The sequence below is a fragment of the Aythya fuligula genome, chromosome Z (assembly GCF_009819795.1).
Source record: "Aythya fuligula isolate bAytFul2 chromosome Z, bAytFul2.pri, whole genome shotgun sequence".
NCBI classification, from domain to species: Eukaryota; Metazoa; Chordata; class Aves; order Anseriformes; family Anatidae; genus Aythya; species Aythya fuligula.
The window spans coordinates 49,210,624-49,238,476 of NC_045593.1; the positions used below are offsets into that span (position 1 = coordinate 49,210,624).

Below are 27,853 nucleotides of genomic sequence, written 5' to 3' on the forward strand. Positions count from 1 at the left end.
AGTCACCGCCCCTGGGGGTGTTCAAAGAAAGGTTGGACGTGGTGACTGGGGATATGGTTTAGTGGGTGACATTGGTGGCAGGGTGATGGTCGGACCAGATGATCTAGGAGATCTTTTCCAGTCTTAATGATTCTATGACTCTATGATTAGGAGAAAATTCTGTACCATGGGGGTGGTCAAACACTGGAACTGGCTTCAAGAGATTGAGTGAAATATCTCTCAAAAATGTAAAGCCTTATTTTATAATAAATTTATTATTCCAGTATTTTAATGTAGATTCTAACATTTTCCTTTAAGAAAATCTATATAGCTGCTTGGTGATATTGAACAAAGTTACAGAAGACCTTAGAAGCATGTATCCTATCTGTCGCTGATGTTTAACATGTTTCTAAAATGTATTAAAGACTGTATTAATGAAACCAAACAGAAGTATGCAATAATGAAAATCAATTCCAAAGTACTTGGGTGTCACAAAACAATACATCCTTTACAAAAACAGCAGGGCAAGTCACCTATATTTCAGTTGAGATTTAGCTTTTTTCTAGCATTCTAAAAAACAAACTTCAAATCATTTAGTCACATTTTAAAAGATGTAATGCACCCCATGATCTATATATCTCATCAATACAAATATTTGTGTGTATATTAGTATCTGTCAGGAACTAACCAAGCATGTTTATGTCATTCCTTTGATCCAGTTTATAGTTAAAAACCATAATTCAAGGGAGAGTTTACATACCCATTTCATTAATAGTTGCTCTTGCTTTTGAGACAAAAGAACCAACTTCACTTGAGTGCATTTTTGCTCTTTCTTTAAGGTCAGCACCTGTAAGTGACATTTCACATATATGTTAGCAAACTGTATACAGTACTGTAAATTTGTTTTCAGAAGTGAAATATAGCTGTGTGCCAGAAAAAAAAAAAAAAGTCTGCTTTGAGACAAGGACAGTTCAAATTGTCCACATTCATCTTCCACAGATTTCAAGGAAAACAGAGAATCTTTATCACAAAAAAAAAAGTAATTCAAATTACCCAGCAGATTTTCATCAAGGATATTCTTCCCAGTGGCATTTCTTCTCAAATTAATGAACAATAAAATCTAGGTGGGTTAATATTTCTTCTGACACATATTTCTATTTTTTCTGCTGTGTCACAAAGTCTGATAATTATGTGGTTTTCTTATCATGGTCTTGTTGTTATTCTTCTGCTGTTAGATCATGAAGTAACTAGGGTGCATGTTTTTACAGTAACAGACAATATTTATCTAAATAAAAACTTAAACAGTGGGTCAAGTACAATTTTTCAACTAATTTTACTGAAACGTATTTTTGAATGCTGCATATGGCACTTTTTACATTAAAAAAAAAAAACTTAAAAAGTTTTAATCTATTTCTTCATAACATTATGAAGATAATTCTGTTTAAACAGCACCCTATAACTAGAGGTAATTAGAATTCACTGGTAAGAGAAATTGACATTTTTTCTCAAGAATGAGTAAGGAAAGTGAGAAACAACAACAACCAAATACAGAGTAAAATACAAAGCCCATCTTTCTTACAGAGGAAGAATAACATTAAAAATACAAAAATTTCATATACATTTTCCTAAGAAATGCAACATTCCCAGTTGAATTTAGTGTATATATTTTTCCATTTTGTAAAAACAAATCTATTAACTTAGTTTCTTGGCATATGAAAGACTAAACAATGAAAGGAAAAAAAATAATCTGTATTTCTCTATCCTCAGAACCAAAATGCTATCCATTCAGGAAAATGTACTGGACTCTAATCCAGTTAAAACAGTAACTCTGATTTAAAACTAAGCAGTCATATGTTCCCCTTTCCGGGCTTAATTCCTGCTCAATGCAGTTCACCCTCTTCATCAAACATTTAGAGAGCAGTAGTCAAAATTAACAACTCTAGCCTACCCCCCTCCCCCCCCTTTTTTTTTTTTTTTTTAATCAAAATTGATATCTCAATCTGACTTTTTGACTAATGTGGAAATGCCATTTTAGAGTAACATGTCCAATAATGAAGCTCTAAATCTCCCTTTGCAAAGCTTCTCATTTTACATTTGTTCTCCTTCTATGCATGTTAATATAAACACAATGAAGCACACATTTGCATGTCTCCCACTAAAAAACATCAAGGTTCACCTACACCTTCAGACACTTTTCCAAAAGCTTTCAAGGAACCTTCTATGATGTACCACAACTGACAACAGCGTGACAGGCCAGCTGAGTAGTCCGCATGTACTTAGAAATACTGCAGCAAAATTGCTGGAACACTGTTGCAACTGCTACCTCATTAATTCATAATTAATACCTACAGAAATCTTGCCAGGAACCTCAAAAGCAAACAAAATTTGCATTCATAAGTCTGGACAGACTTTTAAACCATGTAAAGCCACAGAGAAATACATTTATATACAGAGTTCTGTAACTGAAAATAGCATTTACAAAATGCAATGATAATACCTGCTTTAAAAGCTATTGATAAAGTAGGTGAACAAATGAGAAAAAATATTCCTACTCTCATGTCATTTAATGTTTGCGATTAGGTTCTACAACTTTGTCTAAAACCATATAATTGCCTATATAACAATAACAATAGGCTGCATGCTCTAGTAACGAGAGAATTGTATACCTGTATAATCTGATACAAAACTCCCATGCACTGAAGTCCTGTTCACTTGGCATGCTGTAGAAAAGTAAATTTGAAAAGAGAAGCAGTGGACCTAAAAATGTCTCTAGTATTACTGTTAGGAAAATCTATTGTCAAGGTAAGACTAAGGCACCTCTTAGGTTTTACGTTATTCAAACTCATAAAGAAAGTGGATTCAACCTACCCTCCCTCCCACCCTAGGAAAATAAAATAAAAATAAAAAGAAAAATAAAAATAAAAAGAAAAAGAAAAATAAAAATAAAAATAAAAATAAAAATAAAAATAAAAATAAAAATAAAAATAAAAATAAAAATAAAAATAAAAATAAAAATAAAAAGGTCACAGATTCAGGCCTTCATTTGTAATATATACACTTATTTAAATGTACTTACAGAACTCTGAGTTTTCAACAAGAACTTTCATACAAATGCATTAAAAGGTAGGTGGTAATTTAAAATTAGTTAAAAAGCGTAAGAAGAATTTCCAGCACAACAGTTGATCTCACTGCATTAACCAACTTCTGTAACCTTACATTTCCTTTTTTAAGTATTTCTCCCTCATAACTGTCAAGGAAATGGACAAAGTTCTTTTCCTAATCCTTTTCTATTTTAGCACTAAAGCAGTAAAGTAACCGAAGATCTTTCTGAGAAGACTTTTAGGCAGAAACCATTTGCTTCACTCCAATAGTTCACAGGAAATGGAACTGCCACTGACCTAATACTTTTGTTCCTGTTTTAAGATTAAACTGCTGATCAAAGAATCTTTGAAGAATTCCTTGATCCACACAGCAAAGAACTATTCACATGTTTCTTCGAAAGCTGTTCTCAAGTCAGAAGTAGGTAAGGTTAAGTTTCTGAAGACAGTCATGAAGAAGAGTGCAGGTTCAACCAGAGGCTTCTGCTCTCTCAGCAGCTGAAATCAAAGATCCCTCCTGTCATCCCAAGTTAAGTACTTTAAAGTATCTGCAAATATTATTTGCTAAAGTCCTGACAGCAACAAAGTAGCTAAGATTTTCAAACTACAAAAAAAAAAAAAACTTAAAGAACGGCTCTCTGCGCCATTCCCATGGACCACAGCCGAAATCTGCAGATATGCTGGGCAATCTGCTTCCCCACATCCACTCCCAACAGACTTCAGAAGGTTGTACTGCGGGTTTCTATGTCACACTAATGCAGGGTTTTCTAAGCCTTTCTGCCCAAAGATGCAAGAAAGGGGTATCTTAAGTTACCAGTGAGCTAAGGCAAACTAAATGTTACAGATTTGAGTGTACACTGTAATTACATCCTCATATCCATCCAGTTCATGCTAAAATGTGAATCATTGCTTAGTCCATATTGCTCTTTCTGGCATTTTGATGTTTTGTCCCACCAATTGAACTATATCCACGCAGAAATATAGCTAATGCTAGACAAAACTGTGGTTCCTGGGTCATGCTCACCACTTCCCTACCCTCTGCTCCCATCCAGTGCTTCACAAGCTCCCTTTTAAGGACTATACGCTTCTATTTCCAAATTACTAGGAGCTGGTAGTCCATGCCAAAAGAGAAGTATAATAGTTCTCCTAAAGCTACATTAGGATTAGAGCAAGAAAGAAGTTCTACTTGAACCAATTTAATTCATAAAAATATCACGTCCGAATTTATGGGACAAGCTGATAGGAGAGAACTTCCCTGAAGACTTCTCGTAAACAGTCCTGTTTGAAAAGTAGCAGTCCAAGCAGCATTCCTTTGAAGATCTGCTAAGCAGTAAGTACATAAGCAACTGGTATACACAGATCAATCCTTAACACTACTCTGAGGAAATGCATGCTGTTTTAACTACTACCTACACTCTCCAAGGTTTTCTCAATCCCAAAGGAAATTCTCTACTTTATTTTGATCCTTCACCCTCTTATTTTCCCCCCCAACGTCAGGAAAGCATGGAAATGTTAGTTATTTTTTATCTGATTTAAGGGTAAAAATATTGATGCAATTAACCTTTTTTTTTTTTTTTTTTTTTTTTTTTATATTTGGCTATTAAATGTTTGGACATTGTACACTGTCATTCTAGAGAGTTTTTGCAACATGTGTTTTGACTTGCATTTCACAATGATACCACAGAAAATATTTATTTGAAAGCCAAGTCCAGCAAAATAGGCATATTGCTGTTACTCACTAGAATTTTCCCACCTACACTTCTATATGACAAGGATTGGCTATTTAACTTCAAAAACACACCAAAAAAAAAAAAAAAAAAAAAATTTTACATTGATTGCTCTGACCCTTATGCCTTTTGCCTTATTTGGATATTTTCACACACTTTCTGAACATAATTTATATGCTATTGAAAAGCTAAGTGTTGTGTTCAAAAAATCTCTTCTGGAATCTTTGTGTAAACCTCATTTTCCAAATGCCACACTTAAATGTCTAGAAATTTTATTGTACAGTACTATTCCGTACTATGCTTTAACATATACTTCCATAACATGACTCAAAAGATGTAAACTAAAACGGTCAAAACTTTTCAATGAGGGAGGAAGGAATCCCACAATATTTAGTCTCGCTCACTCTCCATAAAGTTTCATCCAAACTCACATATTCTCTAAAACTTTTCTTTGATGTTCATTTTTTAACATGACACTAAACAAAGATGATCATTACTTTTATGTAGCTAATAGCTTCGTAAGTATGACTCGCATCCCAACATTTTATTGCAATTCATACTGGGCTTAAAAAAAAAGGCACTGTAGCACTTTATCAAACAAGTTTAGTTGGAAACAGAAAACGAAGGTAGAGAGGTCAGTAACATCAGAAAAAAAAAGTACCTAATTTTTTCACATAAAAGGAAATGGAGAAACTATAATGGTTATATATAAAGCATTCAAAACTCAAGTTCAAATTTCTGATGCAAAAAATTGTTAGAAAGTACACTATACAAATCCAGCAATTAAAAACCAGTGAGAGTTTGTATACACTTATGATCATTACGAAGAAAGAACATAACATGAGATGTATAAGGAACAAAAAAACAGAACATGTACATTTACACTGGGACCTAGTCACAGAATCACAGAATCATCTAGGTTGGAAGAGACCTTCAAGATCACCTAGTCCAACCTCTGACCTAACTAACCAGTCCTCCACTAGCCTAAAGACTGAATTAATGTACAGTATACTAATAGACTTAAAAGCTGGCTCTGAAGCCCTAAAGCTCTACAAACAGACATTAGTTTTAAAAAAAATGAGACACTGACACTGGGCCTACCTTGTTGGTTTGTCTCTCAGTGTCTAGTACTTTGTTACTTAAACATATTAGGGCTGTTACAATTGTTGTGGTTTAACCCCCTGGAGCTAAACACCACACAGCTGTTCGCTCACCCTCCCCCCTCCCTCTCTGGGATGGGAGAGAGAAATGGGAAAGTGAAGCCTGTGAGTTGAGTTAAAGACAGTTTATTAGGACAGAAAACAATAATAATAATAACAACAATAATAATATGTACAATACAAGTGATGCACAATGCAATTGCTCACCACCCGCTGACCAAGGCCCAGACTATCCCTGAGCAGCCAGCCCCCCACACCCCGGCTAGCCACCCCTATCTATTGCTCAGCATGACCGCATATGGTACGGAATACCCCTTTGGCTAGTTTGGGTCAGTTGTCCTGGGTCTGTCCCCTCCCAGCTCCTCCTGCAACCCCAGCCTGCCCGCTGGCAGGACAGAGTGAGAAGCTGAAATGTCCTCAGCTTGGTGTAAGCACTGCTCTGCAACAATTAAAACATCAGCATGTTATCAGCACTCTTCTCATCCTAATCCAAAACATAGCACCCTACCAGCTACTAGGAGGAAAACCAACTCTCTCCTAGCTAAAACCAGGACATACATCATTTTCAAAATTTTCTATTAAATAAAGTTTTCACTTTAACAAAACAGATTGCAACACATGGTTATCACAACGTCTGAAAACACAAGACTTTATAATTCAATCATCATAACTTAATAGTAACCACTTTTTCTCATAATTGTTTGTTTTATTGTCAACAACCACCACGAATCCTCTTTTATGCCAGTACAGAAACAAATTTTTGCACACACCACCTGAACAGAGTAAAAACAAAATGACATTTACTTGTAACTTCGATAAAAAGCAAGGCATATTCTGCATTTCTAAACAGTAAGAAAAGGATGCTGGCTGCAGTCACTGTAGTCAAGAGAAAAGCAATTTGGTATGAAAGATACTGTGCATGTTTCCTACACAAGGAGGTAATTTAAATGAATGAAATGATTTATTTTTGATGCAAGGGTTTATATTCATGAGGTTTTCTAAACCTGGATATATGACTCTTAAGTCAAAACTGGTATTCAGATTCTTCTGTGTATGATTTGCTGTCATATGCTGTTACAAGCATGACTTTGGTATCTCCTTGTTTTGCACATATCCCCCTGTGTCACAGACAAGTGCCTGAGAGTCACCAAACTGTGAAGAACAAACAAACAAAACAAAACAAAACACGTTTGCAATTCCTGTATATTTGTGCCTTTCACAGGATGTCAGTCCTGAACACATCCTCCTGTAAAACGGCAGCCTTGTAGCTCTACTGCTACAGATTATCTCATATTTTGCAATAATTTACACCCAGATCTACTGATTTTAAAGTAGATTTAAAGTACTAGCTGCTAAATAAATTGGAATAAGTGGGATACTTTAGAATGTACAGCATACACTTTTTTAAAGCTCCAGAAGCCCAACCCTTTCTTAAGGGCCAGGACACTAATTCAGACAGATTTCCTCCTCAAATCCGGGAGTGTTGAATATAAACTCCCTTAGCTTTATATACATAGATTCTACAATCCCTTTTCTATGCCTATGCAAACTCAAACCAGATATGGATTAAAGTCAGCTGGTTCTTTCTTCACCTTGTCTTTTCAGGTCTAATTTAGAAGCACTGAACAATATTCCTCCTATTAATATTTTTGTCATAAAAAAAAAAAAAAGACAGCTTATGCTTCCACTTCATATTCCTTTCCTGCACTCATCTTCAACTGGAGAGGCAGGGAAATAAATAAATAAATAAATAACAACACTCATCTCTTCAGAACAAAGCACACATTTTCCCAAACACCAAGTGATTTTCCTTATGACACTTCCTTCACCCAACAACTGTCTCGGTGGCTCCATAGGCCAGCAGTACCTGCTTCTGGAACAAAAACACTGAATAACTATCACAGCAGGATTTTCTGCAGTTTCCTCTGTAACACAACAGACCGGTGGCTATGGAAAGGTACAAGAACATGACAGTTGCCTGTGTCCAGACTAATTTAAGACAGTATTAACTTTGATTCTGTGCTATGCCTCCTTTCTAAAAGGCTTTGTTAGGCCTCGCAGAAGACAGGCACGGTAGCTGCAGCATCCATTACTCTCAGACAGATAGAGAACCACAGAATCACCTAGGTCATAAAAAATCTTCAAGATCACCAAGTCCAACTGTCAACCTGACCTATCAAGTCCCATAGCCAAAGTCCAGACCCTTTATGTTTCACTGCTCTTTTCTGCACATGCTCGAGCAACTCAGTACCAGTACAGAATATTCAGGAGAAGGAGACAGTGATGGTAGCAATGAAGGCTGCCTAATAAATGGTTAGGAACAACTAAATCATGACAAATCCTGTTTATCCCAATCTTCAAAGAACCCAAGAACTCCTCAAACATCAACCCAGCTATTTAAACACTGCAAGGGTATAAACTTACTCTTCAAATCATTGTGATGATAAATACTGTAATTAAAGGAAAAGCAGTGACTCTTGCAATTATTATTCAAGAGGGGAAAAGGGAAAGGGGAGAAAACAGAACTGGAGTCTTATACAGAACGGTATGGTGCAAATTACACAACCATAGAAGTTTCGTTTTCTACTCTACTATTTAGCTCCCAACTAACTGTGAAATCACTAACTGTGATTTTTATTCATTCCACACTTTCCATGTGAAAATCATTTGAAGAGACCAGCACAAGAGTTCTTGGTTTTAAGCTAAGAGCTAGAAAAATCTTAGCCAATACATGTATGTTGTAATATATATATTAACACCATTACTGCAACAAAATAGCATTAACATTGCACAGCAAGTTGTCTATATCACATGCAAGACCTTTCCAGTGAGTCTGCTCATACTTATCCATATAATGACAGCTGAAAAACTGCTTTGTATTGTTTAAGAAATATGTAGGCATTCCTAAAATTTGCTAGTGACAAGGCTTCTCATCTTTCTTAACTTTAAATTATTAATATTCAGACCGAGTATTTTTTGTAATTAGTACTAAGCCTTTCAATTCAATGAAATGTGAATATATTCGAAATGATGAGCAAGTGGTTGTTCCACTTTGATTTCTAGTAAATCAAGTAATTAGAAAAATACAAATTTCTCATTGCATTATTACAGATGACTGAGTCAAATCTTTTGCATATATACTGTACATATGACCACTGCACATATATTTTTTCTGATGGTAAAAGGAATTGATACTGCTGGGTTTATCTATTTTGATTAGTAATAATTTAAGAATACTTAACTAACAGCACACCCAGTTTTATGAGCTGTAAATAGAAAAAGGGGAAGTGTGTTCTGTGGTAAAAAAAAAAAAAAAAAAAAAGACAGCCAGAACCCCTTCTGAAGAAATCCTGAAGTCTGTATTCAGGCATAAATCCTATTAAGGAAATGAGGAGCTCTTCCTGAGAAAAACCACAATTTAAGTTATTTTACAGCCTAAACGTAGATAAGTGAATGCCTTTTTCTTCTTTTAAAATTGAAAATATTCCCTGAAAATATGGTATATGAAAATATACCATCCCATCTTTTGATCTAAAAGACACTAACTAGTATCTACCTGTTTTTTTTATTTTAGAAGATCACTATTAGCCATATTGGGGTATCACCCGGAAGCTTCCAGCAAGTCAACACTTGATGATACTGGATTCTGTGCAGTTAAACAGCACTATACGTTCAGCGGAACATTCAAACAAGCATGTAAATGACACATGCAGCACATGAAAATAAACATACCTTGAAAACAATAGCTTTAACAGTTGTCATGATTTGTTACCTCTCAACCACTACATACAGCAGACCGCACACAAACTTGAGGAAAGATTAGAAGTACTGACCTTAGAAAGACTTGATGATGTGGCTACAGAGTTTGACTAGAAACCTTTCCAAATTACAGCAGGTGAAAAGAACATGTATGTTTGTGGGGAAACTTGAACTGAGAAAAAAAAGTCTTAAAGGTAAAAGATAAGGAGCTCAACTTTGGCCATTTTAAGTCTATCCAGAAAGACTATTCCTTAAACACTCTTCCTCACCCCTCTCTGCCCCTCCACGCCCCCAAAAAATGCATTAAAATGGCTAGCATTCCACAAACATCTCTGTCTCATATTAACACTGGGCCAGCACTGAAGGCCAAAGTCTTGCCATTCCACACAGGACTGTGTGGACGTATGGACTAGTAAGCATTTGAGCCATGAACAGGAACATCTCTGAATTATGCTTTGTTCACGCAGAACCTAGACAGCAAAACAGCAGCTGCAACTCTATTTCTCTTAAGCAACAAGTTAAACTGCTCATAATCAGTACTTCCTCTTATTCCCACTGTCCCCAAAAGCTTCGAACTAACACAGAGAAATAAATGAAAGTGCTTGCAAAGAGCAAGATCTCCCATCCACTGAATCCATTTTCAGCATGAATGTTGCAAACTCAATTGAATTTTCTAAGGACTTGATATTTTTAAATGCTTCAGAGATACTTGATCTCTTCTATTTTTAAAAGACCATCCAATAGACTTGTCAGCAACATACTACAGAGGAAGTATGAGGACAGTGATCCAACACTGGAACTTTACCTGCCATCTGGAGCAGATTAACAAATTATATGGATTGGTGGTATTTGAGCCCAGAGCTCTGTCACTTAAAGACCATGTCCGTCCGTCCACAAAGTCACCAAGTTCCAGCCGGTGACAGGAACTCCAAAGATAAGTATTAGAATTCCAACAATAAACTATTTTAGACCTTAAATTTCTTTTATCCAACAGAGTTCTAATGCTTCACTATTTACATAAGCTACTGGAAAAAAAAGAAAAAAGAATAAAAGAGGGACACTGTAAACAACCACATATCTGCACTTTTTCATCATTAAATAGCTGTTTGGGGGCTGTTTTTTGCCTAAAATAGGCAGGATCAGATGATGAGCTATGCAATTTATTTTACTTATCTTTTAAATTTCTTTTGGTGTAAGACAAGAGTTGTGATATATTTTAATATCTGATCTGTATATACAGAAGGACACATACATTTCTCTATTCAAATATACATAAAAGCACTTTTAAACAGGAAAAAAAATAAAAATTTTGCAAGAAGACAATGATCAAGAGGTATTTCGTAAGTTTTTCACTTTCATATTACTTGTATTAGTTCTACAAAGGGAACATTTTAAAACTTACAAAAGCGATGACCACTGATGGCTTTAGTAAGCTACCTATGATATACTCAGAATTTTCATTATGGCCAAGCATCCATCTGTTTCTGTATCATGGTATGAGCATATTAGAACTGTGAACACATAAGCAACTGTATGCCATATTTATGTCAATGCAGTTTTTTTGTTTCCCTCTAGCTTTCATAGTTACATATCTAATAGGGAAGCTGAACAAAATTTTTATTTTTTTTTTAAATTGCAATAAACATACAACAAAGGTGTCCTCACAGGAAAGCATTAAGTGACAGGCAAAGCCAAGAGATGAGCAAGTAAAAGTTTTAAAGAATTATTAGAAGCTTCTTTTCATTTTTATGGCAATTAGTACACAATGCATAGTTCTATTGTGTGTTATTCTATGCCATTTATAGAAAGAAGTAGATATGAAACTAACTGTTGTAAATTGTCTTAAAATGAAGATGACAGAGTCAGATATGTCTAAATACCTCTGCTACATGATCATTTTATTCTTTTCAAAAGCAAGTGGAAAGAAATTCTGTACCATGCAATAACTATTTTTGCCACATATTTTGCACATGTATTTCATTTCCAGTATGCATTACCACCAAGCACATGAAGTCAGATTATTTTTGCCATCAGGTTTTCTCAGCTAAGGATATAAACAGCAAAGCAGGCTTAGTTCCCTCACCAGCAAAGAAACCAGGTGCCATGGGCACTTAGTACCAATGTAAATGGTTATTTAAGTTGTACAGTGTACGACAACAACTTAGTTCAGAGAACTGTGAAGAAACTTAACAGTCTTCCTTCATAGGTCAAGATGTCAAATACATACAGATGTGATGTGGGTATTTCAAATGGAGGTGACTACTTAAGTTGACTTAATAGTTACGGAAGAGATCTGGACCTTGGAAACTGCAATGTTAAGTCAAATGTTCAGAGATATGTAATACAACTTAAAAAAAAAAATTAATTCCTTGCCGAAGCAGAAATGCATTTACCAGTGATGTCCTGGGTAACAGAGGCCTAGCCAAAAGCTGTCCTCTTATCAACTTAGTCCTAACTGAGGTAATCATAATCTGTATCTTTCTATTTTTCTATTAATCTTCACCTGATTTTAACCATTTTATACGGAGCACAGATGACAGAGTATACCTTGTGACAAAAAAAAAAAAAAAAAAACACGCACATCCATATGCATGCCCTGAAACCATGTAGCAAAAACTCTCACCAACACCTGAAAAGAAGCTTACTGCTTTTGAGAGGATCTGGGAGAATACTGCACACACAGAATTTACACGTAGCAACCTGTGATTGCTTTCTTTTAACCCGGATTTGAACTTGATGAAAAGAGATGGAATTACATGAACCAAATTAGCTACCCTCTATCATCATCACATTAAAATGGGTTACGCATCGTGCTGGAGTTTACGCAAAAACCATTCCATGCTAGAAGTGCCCTCTTACCATCCCCAAACCACAAACGACTTGATACTACTATAAGACAGAATTCTGTCTAGCACTCTTCTGTGTTTCTGTGCAATAAACAAAATTCAATCTCAAAATATGCAAAACTGTCTTGGGAATCTAAAATGTATTATGGACATGAACAAACCGGAACAAACAGCCGAAATTCCAGAAGAGAAGTATCTTAAGGTTAGGATACTAACTCAGGTTTTAAGAGACTTGAAAAAAAAAAAAAGAAAGAAAGAAAGAAAAAAGAAATACATTTCCTCATGTACAAATAATTTTTTCAGCAACACAAGGTTTGACTTAAAGGAAAATTATGTTGCTGATACAGGCCTATAAAGAAAGACAGCGACATAACATTTTGTAACTTAGAAACCTCTCTCAAATTGTTTATCTAATACTTAAAACACTAAGGCACTAAAATTACAGACTTCACTAAAAAGAGCAACTGACAAATGGAAAGGCAGTGGAGAATACAAATTCCCTTCAGGCATCAAAGTTTGGCCAAATTGCCAGACATGAAGGGCTGGAGGTAAAGAAAGAACCTTTTTTCCAAACGGTTTCTACCTGAACAATGCTAAAGGTACTTTTATATGAAAATAGGTAAAGCACATCTCCCTAAATACTGAGATCTTAGTTAAAAGCTCATCACTGCACTCTGAAGATGGAATGGAAAAAATAATAACCCTCTAGGGCTGCAACACCTGCTGGAACAAACCTAGTGATTTCAAGCATCCCCCTAGAAAAGTCAAAGGGGAGTATGGTATCATCATCCTAATGTTGCTATTCACTACTGTACATGACTCAAGATTTCACTGCAATTGTCACATGAAACTACAGTTTTGTTTAGTGACTCTGGCTAGAAGGTAAGACCACACCCATGTGCTCGCTTGGGTTGGGAGCAGAGGAAGAAACAGACAACCTAACACTGAGCAAGCACTGTTCAGTAATAGCTGCAATACTGGCGAGTTATAGACAGTTTTGATTACCACTGTAAAACAGCACCATAATGGCCGCTATAATGAAAAATAATTACAGCACAGCCAAGCCCAGTACAAATTTTTTAAGACAAGACCACTAGTACTCAAAGCACTTGTTATCACAAAGGTCAACCACAGGTGAGACGATCCAAATACTTCAAAATGTAGCAACCTAGAGAGGGCAGATGTAAGGATATAATGATATCAGAGGACCTACCTGAACTACCTCATGACTTCCAATATCCTAAAGATAGCACTTTAGCTGGCACCTTTGCTCTAGCTGCTTTAGCTTTGGATATGGAATCAAAGATTACCTAGCTCGAATTCACCTGCTGGAATCTGTAAAGCATATATATGACAAATGATGTTACATTAAGGATTTTCCTTAGAGAAGACTCTCGAGCATGACAAGAAGACTTTGTTCTCTTCCGCAGAAGCAAACGCTTCATCTCCATCAGATGAATCTCCATCTCCATCAGCATCATCTCCACTAGTCTACTCTACGAAATCAAAGACTTCAGCAGTGCCTGATCTTGCAGTCCTGAGATCCTGATACAAACACAGATACCATATCTGGTCTGATGATGGTGATGCAAGTTTCTAGCTAGGCCGTGTCATTTTTACCATAGTCAAGTTCATCTGAACATCAATAAATAGCAACTGTTACTTCCATATCAGAGGAATATAGAAATTTCTTACATGGTATAGACCATGATGCAAGGCTATGCAGACACACAATTAATTATCTAATTACAAGCATTTCTGCCTTAGGTCCAGTGCCACAATGAGTGCAGTTCAAAACTAAAGCCCGACTGTAATAAGCAAATAAAATGCATCTTTGCAAATAACCTAGGAAAAGAGGTTTTGTATAAACCTGATAGAAGTACTACAGAAAGTATTTATAAAACCAAAATTAAATGCATTGCATTATATACACAGTATAACCACTGAAGACTCATTTCAACTACATACAAACCTACGTAACCCAGTCACATTACCAAAAACAACTGTGGATCAAACCTTAGAGAAGCATACTAACACAAGTTACAAACACAGGGCAGAACTATTTCTGATATTTTTTCCTCAGTTCCTCTTACAAAGAAACTATTTTTTAAGTATGAAGTATGTCCAAATTCTTATTTCAGTGTTTAAAAGAATAATCTTACTATCTAAAGGCATTTACTGCAGAATGTAGTTTTCCCAATACAAAAAAAAAAAAAAAAAAAAAAATGTTTTGCATCCATCTGGTATCTTCTTGCATTTTAGTTTAGTCTATTCTATTAAAAAAATAAAATAAAAAAACTCTAGAAAACACTATCTGAAAATTCATTACAGCAAACAAGCAAAGTGCCCTTCACTGCTTCACAATCATCTTGACGTGCACCTTCATTTAAACTCTGGGACACGCTTGAAGATGCTTTTCCACAGGTCCTGCTTGTGTCAACTTTATATACTAAGTCACTAAAAATTTATACTTAGGTATATTATACTCTTCTTTATTATTTCTCCAGCCATTCTAAAGATCTTGAGCATTGTGTCAGTTTCAAACATCTCACAAAACTGCTGAAACTCCCCATCTGCTCAGGATGCTATTTAATTTGTCTACTCGCAACGTATATAGTTGTATTTATTAATGACGTAACATTCAGTCATCTAGTTATAAAAATGTTAGCTCCAAAGTTACACTACTAACTTGTGCTTTCTTTAACTAAAAGCATGCTCCAATACAGAAAATAAAACCCGCTTTCAAAATTTTTACTCAACTTGGTGTAAATTAGATATAAGACTGTGTAAGATACATGGAATCCAAACATACATTTCTCATATACCTAAGCATGGTGACTACTTCACAACATAGTAACAGCATAGCTTGTATTTCAGATTTGAATTTAACAATTTTAGGCATTCAATTTGTTCAATTTTTCCCAAATAAAAAAAAAAAATAATTGCAATAAGTTTTAATGGTTTTGAGGAAGTCATTCCTGCTTCCTGTTACGCTCCACTGGTTAAAACACAGAACTAACCAGATTCCACCCTCTCAGAAATACACACTTTATCTAGAAGTTAATAATTTAAGGTAGTTTTAAATGGAAAATATATAAACATATTTCCAGAAAATACCACATTCATTATATTTTTTCTAGAAAATCAGAAGACAATGCTTTAAACTACTTATACAGGATTAAAAAATAAGCACAGCATTTTTTTAATCAGCAGTTGAAACTATGACAAGCTTGCCAATTCAACAGCCAAAAATACATAATTTAGCTCTGCTTGTATACTTCCAAGAACACACAAACCTGTGAAAGGACACCACATATAGCCCCTCGTTGCTTAAATTTATTTCTAAATATAGATATCCATTTCATAAGTAATCCAATACTTCCAATAACAGAAGTTGGTTTGTAGTTTCATGTGATCATATTACAGAAACCAACCTTCAGCTCTTACACCTGCACTAGTTACTAATCTTGATCATACCTAATAAGTCACTGTTCACAAAACCTTCAGTTCTACTTGGCAAGTTTATAATGTGAAGAATCACCACAATAAGCAGAGGACCATTCAGAAATTTGGGTTTTTAAGTATATATTAAGTAATAGCATGGATGTCATATCTTAGACGGCTTCAGTTCTAATAGGGAAGGGGGAAATAAGAACGTTTGTGTAACCAGGGTTAAACAACTACATTAACGTTTTCATTTTTGAATCAGGTACATCACACACAAGAAGGAATGGTCAAACACTCTCCTTCATGAGCTGTAAAAGGCAAATCTCAAAGTTGTATTGATCAAATAAGAATAATGCTAAAGAGATGGATCTCTAACTGGCTGGCTTTCATAATTTGCCTTTCCCTAATAGCCTGATCTTAAATACGTTACTTACCAGCTTTGTTCTCAGTGAGCTACGGTCTACAGCAGATTCAAGACCAAAAAAGGAAGAAAAATTGCATGGAAATATCCTCAACTGGCATCCCAGCTGAATACAACCAAAGGGGAAAAAAAAAGTTTATGGTAATTAAGTGTTATGCTGTTGCAATATTAGCAATGAAAAAAATTGCTTCTACCTCCACTATAGCCTATGAAAAGCTTCAGTCATGGAGAAAAGTACACTGTGGCTGAAAGTACTATCAATCCAAGTAGTCTTCAACCAGTGGCAATATGGAGTCTAAGACATAAAATAAAATGTTTTAATAAATTGATCCCAGCACTGAAGGAAAAGCTAAAGGTCTTACTAGAGAACATTAAAAGAAAGGAGAGAGAAACACAGAATTTTGTAAGTATCTCATAACAAGCGTTTACAGAACACAACATAAGAAGAGACACCTAAGCAGATGCCCCAGATAAGCCCAAGGAAAAAAAAAACAAAAAACAAAAAACAAAAAAACTTCACATCCCTGGCAAGACACAGAATAATGAACCAAACAGCTACAGACTTAGTCTCCTCTGTTGAAGTTAATCCACTTTACTTCTGTACAGTACTGCATTAGCAGTCACTACACACTCAACTGGAGATAAAGCTTCCCTTCTGCTTTTATTTAGTACCTTTGTAAAGCATGTTCCTCTGAGACTTTATATAGCTGGTCCACTCTCAATTTCAGAGTTCCTCGAGAATAAAGGCTTAGCCTCAGTCTTATTTTTGAAAAATGGCAATAACTGGCGGGTCTACTTTGGCTGGCTGCCAGGAGCCCACCAAGCTGCTCTCTCACTCCTCTTCAGCAGGAGAACAGCAGAAAAAAAGATGGGAAAGTTTGTGGGTTGAGATAAGGACGGAAAGATCTTTCACCTTTTACCATCATGGACGAAACTTGGGGAAGATTAATTTAATTTATTGCCGATCAATAACCAAGTAAGATACTGAGGAACAAAACCTAGTTCCCTGGGGGTTCTTCCTATGCTCAGCTTCACTCCTGACTGCCCCCAGTGGAATAGGAAGGATACGGAATCACAGTGGCCATCACTTAGGAAAAGTTCATCTCTGCCACTCCTTCCTCCTCACACCCGTCCCTGGCTCCAGCAGGGGGTCCCTCCCACAGGATGCAGTCCTTCATGCACAGCTCCAGTATGGATCCTTCCCACAGGCCATGGCTCTTCATGACTGCTCCAACACTGATCCTTTCCACAGTGCAGAGTCCTTCAGGAACTGACTGCTCCAGCATGAGTACCCCATGGGCTCCTGTCAGGAGCCTGCTCCTGCGGGGGCTCTCCATGGGCCGCAGCCTCCTCCAGGCCACATCCACCTGCTCCACCGGGGGCTCCTCCACCCATGGGGGGGCTGCAGCGTGGAGATCTGCTCCATGTGGGACCCATGGGCTGCAGGGGGACAGCCTGCTCCACCAGGGGCCTCTCCCTGCACAGCCCGCAGGGGAACTGCTGCCCTGTGCCTGCAGCACCTCCTGCCCTCCTGCTGCACTGGCCTTAGGCTCTGCAGGGCTGTTCCTCTCACATTTTCTTACTCCTCTCTCTCAGCTACTGTGGGGCTGCATTTCTTAAACATGTTATCATGGACATTGAACCAACACCACTCATGGCTCAGCTTCAGATAGTGGCAGGTCCTTTTCAGAGCCACTGGAGCTGGCTGTGTCCAACATGGGAGCACCCCCACAACCCTTCACATAGGCCATCACTGCAGCCCCCCTACTACCAAAAACATCCCACATAAACCCAATTCACTGGATTAAAGACTCTTTATTCCTGACTACAGAGTAACATGAAGACAGCTGAATATAAAAAAAAAGCTTTGCCATAATTTTCTCAAGTCAGACATCATAATCAACAATGAGAAGGCAGACAAGTGATCCTTAGCTGAAAGTTTCACACATAATTAGAGCTGATTTGAAAAACTGCACTGCTGCTGACAGTCCCACCCAACTTTCTAATCCATCCCTTGTGTTTGCCTCCTCAAGAGGAATGGATCCCTTTTTTGGAGACAAAGAAAAGGAACACAGCTATATTCTTGAGCTCTTACTGAGAAAATTCCTGGAAACCTTCCCATTTTTATTTGTTCTGCAGCTAAAAGGTATCTCTGTAATTATCTGTCTTCACAGCATAAAGTAATGCATACAGTTATTTCCTGTGCAAGAAACTGCTGCATTAACTACAAGCATTTATTATTGTTAGTATCATTATTTGCTAATTGCCTAGTACCTCGTTCTACTTACAATTAGCCACAAAGTTCGAGTAAATAAGTGCAAGATATAAAGAATAACATGGATCAAATAATATATTGATCTCATCTGAGCTACATTCCAATGAAAGGAATGCACAGCAGCTCTGCCATACTTAAGACCAATCTTCTGCCTAAAGATGAACTTTTCAGTCCTCAAAAACCTACAGTTGTTCCAATTTCTTCTAAAATTCAGTGTGCATCTTCAGGACATACAGTATTAGGAGCATTTGGAGTAATCTGATTGAGGTATTTCCAAAAGGAAGACGTTTAAAACAATGCTATCTTCTTTGACTTTTTTTTTTTTTTTTATGTACTAGGCTATCAAATTCTGTGTGTACTCTTTATTGGCTCAGTTGCTCAACATGTGCACTAGAAAATCATGGCAGCTATCAGTTCTTTCAGAAAAACAACATCAGAAACAACATTAAGAAGAAAAATAACCAGCACTGGGCAAATGCAAGCTTTAGACACCAAACTTAACAGATTACTATGCACCCACTCATAGGACAAAGCTGTCGCATGGCTGACCACCTGCCCCTGAGCCTTGTGGACTACAAGCAGCTTACATCAGTCTGAATCCAAACCTTACTAAGAGTTTTAAGTAATAAAAAGAGAACAGAGCCTAGCTACAGGATATCACTAAAGGAATTTATTGAGGGGAATTAAATGTATGTACAGCAACAAAAATATTGAGAAGGTACTAAAGTATTTTCACGTGTTATCTGAATCCTCAGGAGGGAACAGTGGAGTAATACATTAACTCTCTTCTCAGTTTCTGTGTGTGAGCTGGAACCTGAAATATGCTCTAGGAAAACACTACCCTCTCTCCTTGCTTACTTAACAGAGACTGGGAGGAAAAAAGGAGACTCTACGCACAGTTGTAACTCTGCAATACTCTTGCTGGTTCTACAAAAACAAGCATAGGTAAAGAATTTGAAGGCTATTACAGAACTTCTTTCCTCCTTCGGCATTTTCCTTCAGTCCACATCAAAACCTTATAGATGAAGTATTCAAGGATCTGCTCTCCCAGGCCCATCTACTTCATAAACTTCTGCCAGAAAAACTACACCAGCTGGAAATGGCAGCCGGGAACCATGCACCATATAGCCAATTTAGCTGTGCTGGAAACAAAATTTTGATGTACGCAAGTTATGCCAACAGAAAAAGCATTTGTGTTGGCTTTATTCACACCACAGACCCAAGCGATGAATTTTTTCTGGCAGAAAGATTACTTCTGCATTTCCAAGAGGGGGTTGTATTGGCAAAGCTGCAGCGACTGAAGCTGTTTTAGATCAAAGCGGTTTGAAGAGCTCCAATACCCAAATTTTTCAAGCTGCCTTGAAAGCTGGATACAACGACAAAAAAAGTTAACTATCCATATTCTGATACGTCTCAATGATTTCTGAAAGAAGGTCTCTAAGGAACAACATTTCTTCAAATCTGTCAATTATAAAATTGCCCTCAAGCCTTCTTTGTGTTCACAGATATACAATGCAAGTAACTTAACAATCCCACAACCTCTATTTTAATTAGTGCAGTTCTCTTCAGAGAAACAATACTGAATAGTCCACTCTTCAAAATTATACTTGAGCAATAATTATTTGAGCAACGTGATCTAGTGGAAGGTGTCCTTGCCCTTGGCAGAGGGTTGGAACTCGGGGATCTTTAAATTTCCCTCCAACCCAGACTGTTCTGTGATTCTGTGATACAAAGTCACCCAGAAAATCACAAGTTAAAGGTTCCTACCCCTGGGCTCTTCCAACTCCCATTCAAAATGAAACCCCAAGGTGGTCTGTACTGGTAGGGAACCACAGCACTTCATTCTCCCCTGTGAGGGGAGAGAATTTTTCTCATCAGCAGAGAATGGATGGATGTTGGGAAACTGACAATTACTTGGATATAAACTTTTAGGAAATGCAAACAAAGCAATCTCTGACCAGACTGGGAAAGTCTCAGTTAAGCAATTGATCTGGTTGGCCAGGCAACAGAGAAGGGAAAGCAAAAGGGTAATTACTTAAAACTGCTGAACACGAGTAGCATGAGGCTCTATTTAACAGTACTAGCCGTAAACTGATCCAATGGACTATGGGACAGTAAGTTACTACCTGACACAAACACACCAGGAGTAAATTTTTTAAACACATACAACTATCATCTTGACAAAGCATGAAAATAAGGAACCTGACAGGTGCAACAACAGGGTGAAATTAAAGAAGAAAGGCTATGAATCTGACAGCATCCTTCAGCTTGCCCAAACAACATTCTACACAACTTCAGCATTAACAGGAAGTTTTATTTTTATGCGTATATATATATATAATTTATATTATTTATATTATCCAGAAATAAATATATCTTATTACATAATATATAAGTTGTTTTGCCTTTTATTGAAAGCCTTAGAAGACTCAACAGTAAAACTTCTACAGTACAGAATTATGATCAACTCTGAGCCATAGATAATAGTGTCCAAAAAAAAAAAAAAAAGTAGCTCCTGTCCAGTTACTTCTGGACTATATAAAAGTACCTTCTTTTATATAATTTAGATCAGAAAAACCTGTAACACAAGGCTATCTCCCAGAATACACTTCCACTCCAAGGTAAGGTTTTGCAACAATTTGCGAATAATCCTTCCTCCCTTCCTTACAGTACTGTATCTCCCAGAAATTTTTTGAAAATGAAGATCCCTGAAAATCTGCTGACAAAAATACCCGAGCAGTACCACTAATATTACATTAATAATGAAAAATTAAACTATTCAAATTACTGATGTAAATGTAATTCAGCCCACTGCGTAAACACAGCATAGCTCCTAATGAGTTGATCACATGCTTTTTACCCATGGGACACCTGCCTTACTCCACGTACAGACTGTACCTTCTTTGAGGATGGAATACTGCCACGTAACAAAAACAATTCCCGCATGGGCTCAGCTGCATTGGCTTCAGAACTGGGAAGGCATACAACATAGGCTTACATAAGCCAGGACTCATCATGTATGTTCACTCCAGGAAGGGCAGTATCTTATTTATTTACTTTTAGACAGAGGAAGACAAAGGCTAAGAAGTGACCTACAGCCAGAACACTTTGGAGAGAAACAGGAGAAGACCTCATAGACATAACGCAACCTTAACACTGTCCAAGCTCTTACTGATTTCTAGGTGTTCTTTTTGATCAGTGCTAAAGCATTAACAGGGAATTTCCTGCATCCATGAAAGCACAGATCATAAGAAAGGAGATACAAGGGAAATGAGTAGTAAAAGATTCAAAGTGAACATTTAAGCAGAAATGAAAGGATACAATTGCTGGCACGTCTCTACATTCTTTTATACAATTCCTCTTTTTTTTTTTTCTCTCCCAGCTCACCATGTAAGAATCCCATAATTTGGAATCATACTCAAATCCACATCAGTCATCAGCAGACTTTAAATCTTTTAATCAACCACACTGTCATTTAGCAAATAACAGTTGGATGTCATCTTTTGTGGACTAGCCCTTAGAAGGAAACAAGACACTTGGCTTGTGGCTTTTACAGATTTTTTTTGATAGCTGAGGAATGGCAAGATTTGAGGACCTTGGATTTCATTCCACACATAAAAGAGAATTACATTCTAGGACAAAGTTTCTCAATATGCGGTCAGTAAAACATCAGATGGTGATCCAAAAAGTCATCATAAAAAATGTATTTTTAAAACCATACATTCCCACACAAGCAAGCAAGAAAACATAATTGAGGAAATCAAAAAAATTAAACAAACATTCAAATCTTAGCCTAACTGAATTGCACTATAACGCAAAACAAAATGTGACAACATTTCACAAGATGATCCTTCCTTTTTTTAAAAGAAATTAAGTGATCTTTAAACAACACACTGTCCTTTAACATTTCAGTTTGAAAACACTTTCTTCTGCCCTACTGAATTTCCAAAGCAACTCCCCTACAGATAATGCTTTGTTAGATCCACAATGCTCCTCCCTTCATCCTACTTCCCTAAGCCATTATCTGTTTTCTCCATATCCCCCTTATGTTTTCTCTAGTTTCACTCACTTTACAGACTTCCCTTAATGTCTTTTACAGAATCAATCCATCCAGGCATAGAGCTTTTCCTGTCCATTTTCATTGGCAAACTCTGCCTCAAGTCTTCTGGTTTACCCTGAATTTCAGTTACCACTGTGGGAACATCCTTAATTTCACTGGTTCAGCTGCAGGAGCTTCTTTTCTCAGGCCCATCTCTATCTGACATGTTTTACTTTTTAAAATTACAGATAAAATTGGTCCATACCCTGTCTTCACTCCCTGATTTAAGATCCTGATACAAGTATCCAGCCCTAGCCTTTTCCACTCTTCAGAGTTAATTTCCCTGCCTAATGTCCACTCATAAACACTCTTGCATCTTGTCTACAACCAGTTGTGTATACGTACTCTAAGTGGTTTTTCTAAGCCAGGTAAACAGCCAATAAAGACATCCTTAAATCTTAATAACAAAACAGCTTTGCAAAACCAACCAACATGGAATACTGAAGAAGTATTTGGAGTTCAGAAATACAATTTTAATAGCATACCTCAAATCCCTTCCCCCAGATCAGTATGCCTGCTCTCAGATTTTCAATATTACAGCTACCATAAAATTCATGAATATTAAAAAAAAAGTTTATAAAAATCATTTGTTGACAAGTGTTAACTAACAACCATGTTTTCCTATGAATTACATAACTTGAAAACCCACTTGTATGTGCTGATCTGATGCTGCACATTCACCACTTCTCATAAGTTTAAAAACTGCAGCTTTTAAACCTGTTTATTTTCTTGAAGATTACTGTAAGTTACTTATCTTTATAACTTGTTCTTTCAAACCAAGATGAAACTTGTAAATCAAATACGTTTATCAATGCATCCCTATTTAAACTACTGGTATGTATTTCTAAACACTGTATGGACTACTGTTTTTTTTTTTCCAAGAAGATTCTTTTCACAAGCCTGGTAAGAAACAAACTGCAGCTGGATATAAACAGATTTACTAAAGACATCAACAACAACAAAAATTGAAGTAATTCTTGTTGAGTTTTATTATGCTACATAAGTTAAAAATGGAGAGAATATTTTGTGTTTAAAATGGAATTAATTACGTTATGTGTGGTTAGCATGCTAAACCACTGCATAATAACCAAAAACATAAGATTTTAGAACTGATCTTCTCCTCTATCCTTACAGTTCTGTTCACATGTTAGAAAGAAGACTGACTTCTGTTTTCAATTTCAAATGGATTAAAATTAAATTCAAGCAAAGCACTGAATGGGACATCTCAGTATAAGGAGCCTATTCACTTGATATCCACAAAAGACACGTCTGCTTCAAATGATTTTGACTTGTTGACAATTTTTGCTTCTCAGTGTTTGGTAGTTGAGAGCTTTTGCTTTCTCAGGACTCTGGCAGGACACGTGTATTTGGGTTGTTTGTGTGCCTTTTTTTTTTTTTTTGGATGGGGGGGGAATACATTTGGTCTGCACTAAGATTCAATTTCATAATGAATTTTAATTTAAAGTTTATTTAGGTCAACTTAATTTAAAATTGATTTTATTGTTTTTAAAATATGTTTCAATATAACTTTCTATACAGCCCTTAGCATTATTTGGTCTTCATTTTAAAGTAAACACAACAATTTGTAAGAGCTCTATTAAATATTTTTTCACCACCACAAATATTATCTATTTTGAAACACTTTATGACACAGAAAGAATAAAAGACATATTCAATCCTTGTCAGCAATTGAGGAAATTTATCATACAAAAACATTTTGTTTGCTACTGAGATGAATATATATAAAAGACACGTTTCCTTGGAATCTGGGCTTTTGTGTGTGTGTGTGTGTGTTTGTGCAGTATTAGATACAGATTTCCATCTTCTCAGGAAAATTAAGTTTGCATACCAGCACAGAATATCCCTGGGACTTCACTCCGGAATATAACAGTTCGTACTTTCTTATCAGATTTCAAAGCATCCACAGCTTTTGACATCTACAGAGAAAAGGAGGAAGGGGAATAACCAAACGCTTTTGAAGTATTTAATTCCAATATTTCACCTTCATACTAGAAACTATTATTTTTACTTACCATTTTTAAAAGATTTTTGTTAAGGGCATTCTTGGCATGAGATCTGTTTAACCCAAGCACCACAATTCCTGGAGGGGAAGAAAAATTGTATTATTGTTACAATATAGAAAATAATATCTCTATATAATTATTTTGATGTTATAAAAAAGGCGTAATTGAGGAGTACAAAAATAGAAAAAAAATGTGCTACTGTAATCATTTAGATACAGAGTTTTAAAAAGAAAAAAAAAATGACTAAAGTTTCCCAGTGCTGAACATTTCAGTGTTCAACAGAAGTGACGTGTATTTCAAGAACTAAAATACGGCCCTAACACCTCGACGTGGAAATAGTGCTTACAAGGGCTAAACATATAATTCCACTATTGCATGCAAAAATTTCATGTTTGCGTGTGAAGTGCTGACATGCAATCAGGCAAGACACTCAACTGTAAAGCGTATGTTTCCATAGTTAGACAGCATGCGTTGAGAAACTTCTTAAAGCAAGAAGTGTTACCACAGCTAAGCAATTCTGATACAGGTAAAGGGAAGTCACAAACACAGACAGAACACTATTAACAGAAAAACTGAACTTTTGTTTAGAAAGAATAAAAATCTTATAGAAATTCTACCTCAGGACACAAACTGCTCAATGCTTGGCCACACGGCTCCAGTCACACATCTACAGCTCCCTTAGACCAGTTACAGCTCAGCTGGCTCAGTGACTGATTACTTGTGCTGGTTTGAATGCTGCAGAAGGAACAACATTTTTTGTCCTAATTCCTTCTCTTTCAGTTTTATACGCATGACAGTCAAATGGGAAATTCCCAAAGAGTTTACCTTGGTAAGTATACCTTAGTGTACCTATAGTAATCTTTTAGAGAATTATATCCTGAATGTGTTACAACTCCCTGAATTTTAAACAGCAGCACACCATCCTATGAAATTGATCCAGCCTTGGTAAAGCCTTACCAATCAGGATTTTTTTTTCTTTACTCGGGGATGCAAAGCGAAAAGGAAGAGGACAAAGAACTAAGGCAGGGACCAGGAATGGAAGAGAGAAAAGGAGATCCCATTACCTCAGACAAAAATGCCTACCATATTGCCTTCAATCTACCAAAAAAAAAAAAAAAAAAAAAAAAAAAAAACATCAGTATTTGCCAGTGTATTCACTACAACACCCAGCTCTGTATGTATAACCTATAAAATTTGGCACTCTTAGTCATCTTCTGGAGGCCGTCTTGTTTTCTCAGTGTACACTACTTCTCCTTTACGGAAACATGTCCTTCCAAAGGACTGATCTAATTGCCCTTGAGCCCACTCCTCTTCCTTTTCTTCCTTCCGCATGGATGTGCCCCTCCACACATGCAATTAAACTGAGGTCTTGTTTCTCCTGCAGCTACCAATCTGAAGCCATTGTCTAGCCAAAGTCTTCTGAAGTCTACCATGCTCAACGTTCAATGAAAATGGTTAAGGCCAAATAGGAGAGCACACATTGCTCTTGCTTGTTCTCAAAGTCCAGCTGATCACTATCAAGAAACAGAGAAGAGGAGCCTGGCTGACCCAAACAACCTTCATCCCTTTGTTCTGTAAGCCTGAACTCCCACCTGTTCATCAACATGGCTGGAGGTCATCTAGGACCTTCTGCGAGGTCCCTCACTCAGCACTTAACCTGGAATCTGGTTGTTTTATTAAACAAACAGGACAAAATTCACGTAATGCTTCTGACCATAGCACTCTTCTACTGTCACAATTTATTCTTCAGGAGGAATATTCCAAATTCCAATACTTCACACGCTCACACAAGTAAATTAGGCAAAAGCAGCACTGCATTTTAAAACAACAAAAAGCGATGTGACCTGGCTTTGATTTTAGGCTCTAAGGCTGGCACCCTTGCATATCCAGTGTCTGAACAAACTGAAGAGATCATCATTCCAAACTATTTTTTAGTTTGGAAGTAAGGTCTTCTATAGAAGCATACGGGTTTTTTTTCAGTGGCAATGACACTCTTTAATTTCCGCCACCAATATTAGTGTATTCAGAAGGTACTCTTAACTAATATTAAAACACATTTAGTAATTTTGCTACAAAGAAAGGCACCTTGAAGATAAATCATACAGGTTGATTCTTCTCAGCAGTGTCACATCAAGTCATAAAACTACCACTTCTGCCTCCCTTTCCAGAAAAGTGAGGTAAATACAGATGACACCCACACAGCTATTCTATTTCTCAAATAAGAAGAAAAGTGAAGCAAGAACTACAACCAGAAAAGCATGAGATTAACACCAGAAAATCCTACTTCTCGATTACTATAGTATCTGTGCATCCTTAAATCCCTTATATTTTTGTTTGTTTGTTTGTTAATATTGCAGTAAGTCTTGGGGTTCCCAATATATTTATCAGTGACCAAACTACAGACAGATTGGGTACCTGCTAAAGTCACATAACTGAAATAGAAAAATAGACTTCCTGATTTCCAGCTGAGCAATTCAATCCCAAGAATATACTTTCTCCCTTCCCCTGCCCACCTCAAGAATCACAGAAGAATCTCCTGACAGAAACAGTTTAACGCAAGTCTTCCTGCTTTGGGCATCCAACAAGATTTAAAAGCCTGGTCAGACAGCCATACAAATTTTAGATTGGAGGAAGCTCCCTAATCAGGGCAAAAAGGAATAATCAGGTTCCATACGGCAATGCAGAATCCCAGCAAACCATTTAAAAGAAAACAACAAAAAAAAAAAAACAGCAAAGTTTACACATTACCATTCTGAAGTAACCATTATGACAAATATTTAGCAATATGAAAAGATGAATATTGGCATATATTTTTTGAAATATCTGTTCCATCTTCATCTGAAGCATTTAGTCGTCATTCTTTCTTCCTAAAGCCTCCACATATTGGCATGCTTTCCAATATCTTAAAAAAAAACTTTTGAAAAAAACTATCCAAAAAAAAGTAAAGAGTCATCATCATATTCACCAGCAAATATCAGAAGAAATAATAGATCTTTTCTGATATCTTCACAGCATCAA

General features: G+C 36.5%; 1 protein-coding gene across 1 annotated transcript in view; it reads right to left on the reverse strand.

Annotated features, from left to right (window-relative positions):
• Positions 1-27,853, reverse strand: part of AUH (AU RNA binding methylglutaconyl-CoA hydratase) — a gene marked incomplete at its 5' end in the record, with an annotated part of 112,150 nt that overhangs the window by 77,905 nt on the left and 6,392 nt on the right. Inside the window, 3 exons of the mRNA XM_032206067.1 lie at positions 740-826; positions 24,661-24,748; positions 24,845-24,912. Of these exons, the coding sequence (XP_032061958.1) occupies positions 740-826; positions 24,661-24,748; positions 24,845-24,912 (243 nt within the window). The remainder of the gene's footprint in view (positions 1-739; positions 827-24,660; positions 24,749-24,844; positions 24,913-27,853) is intronic.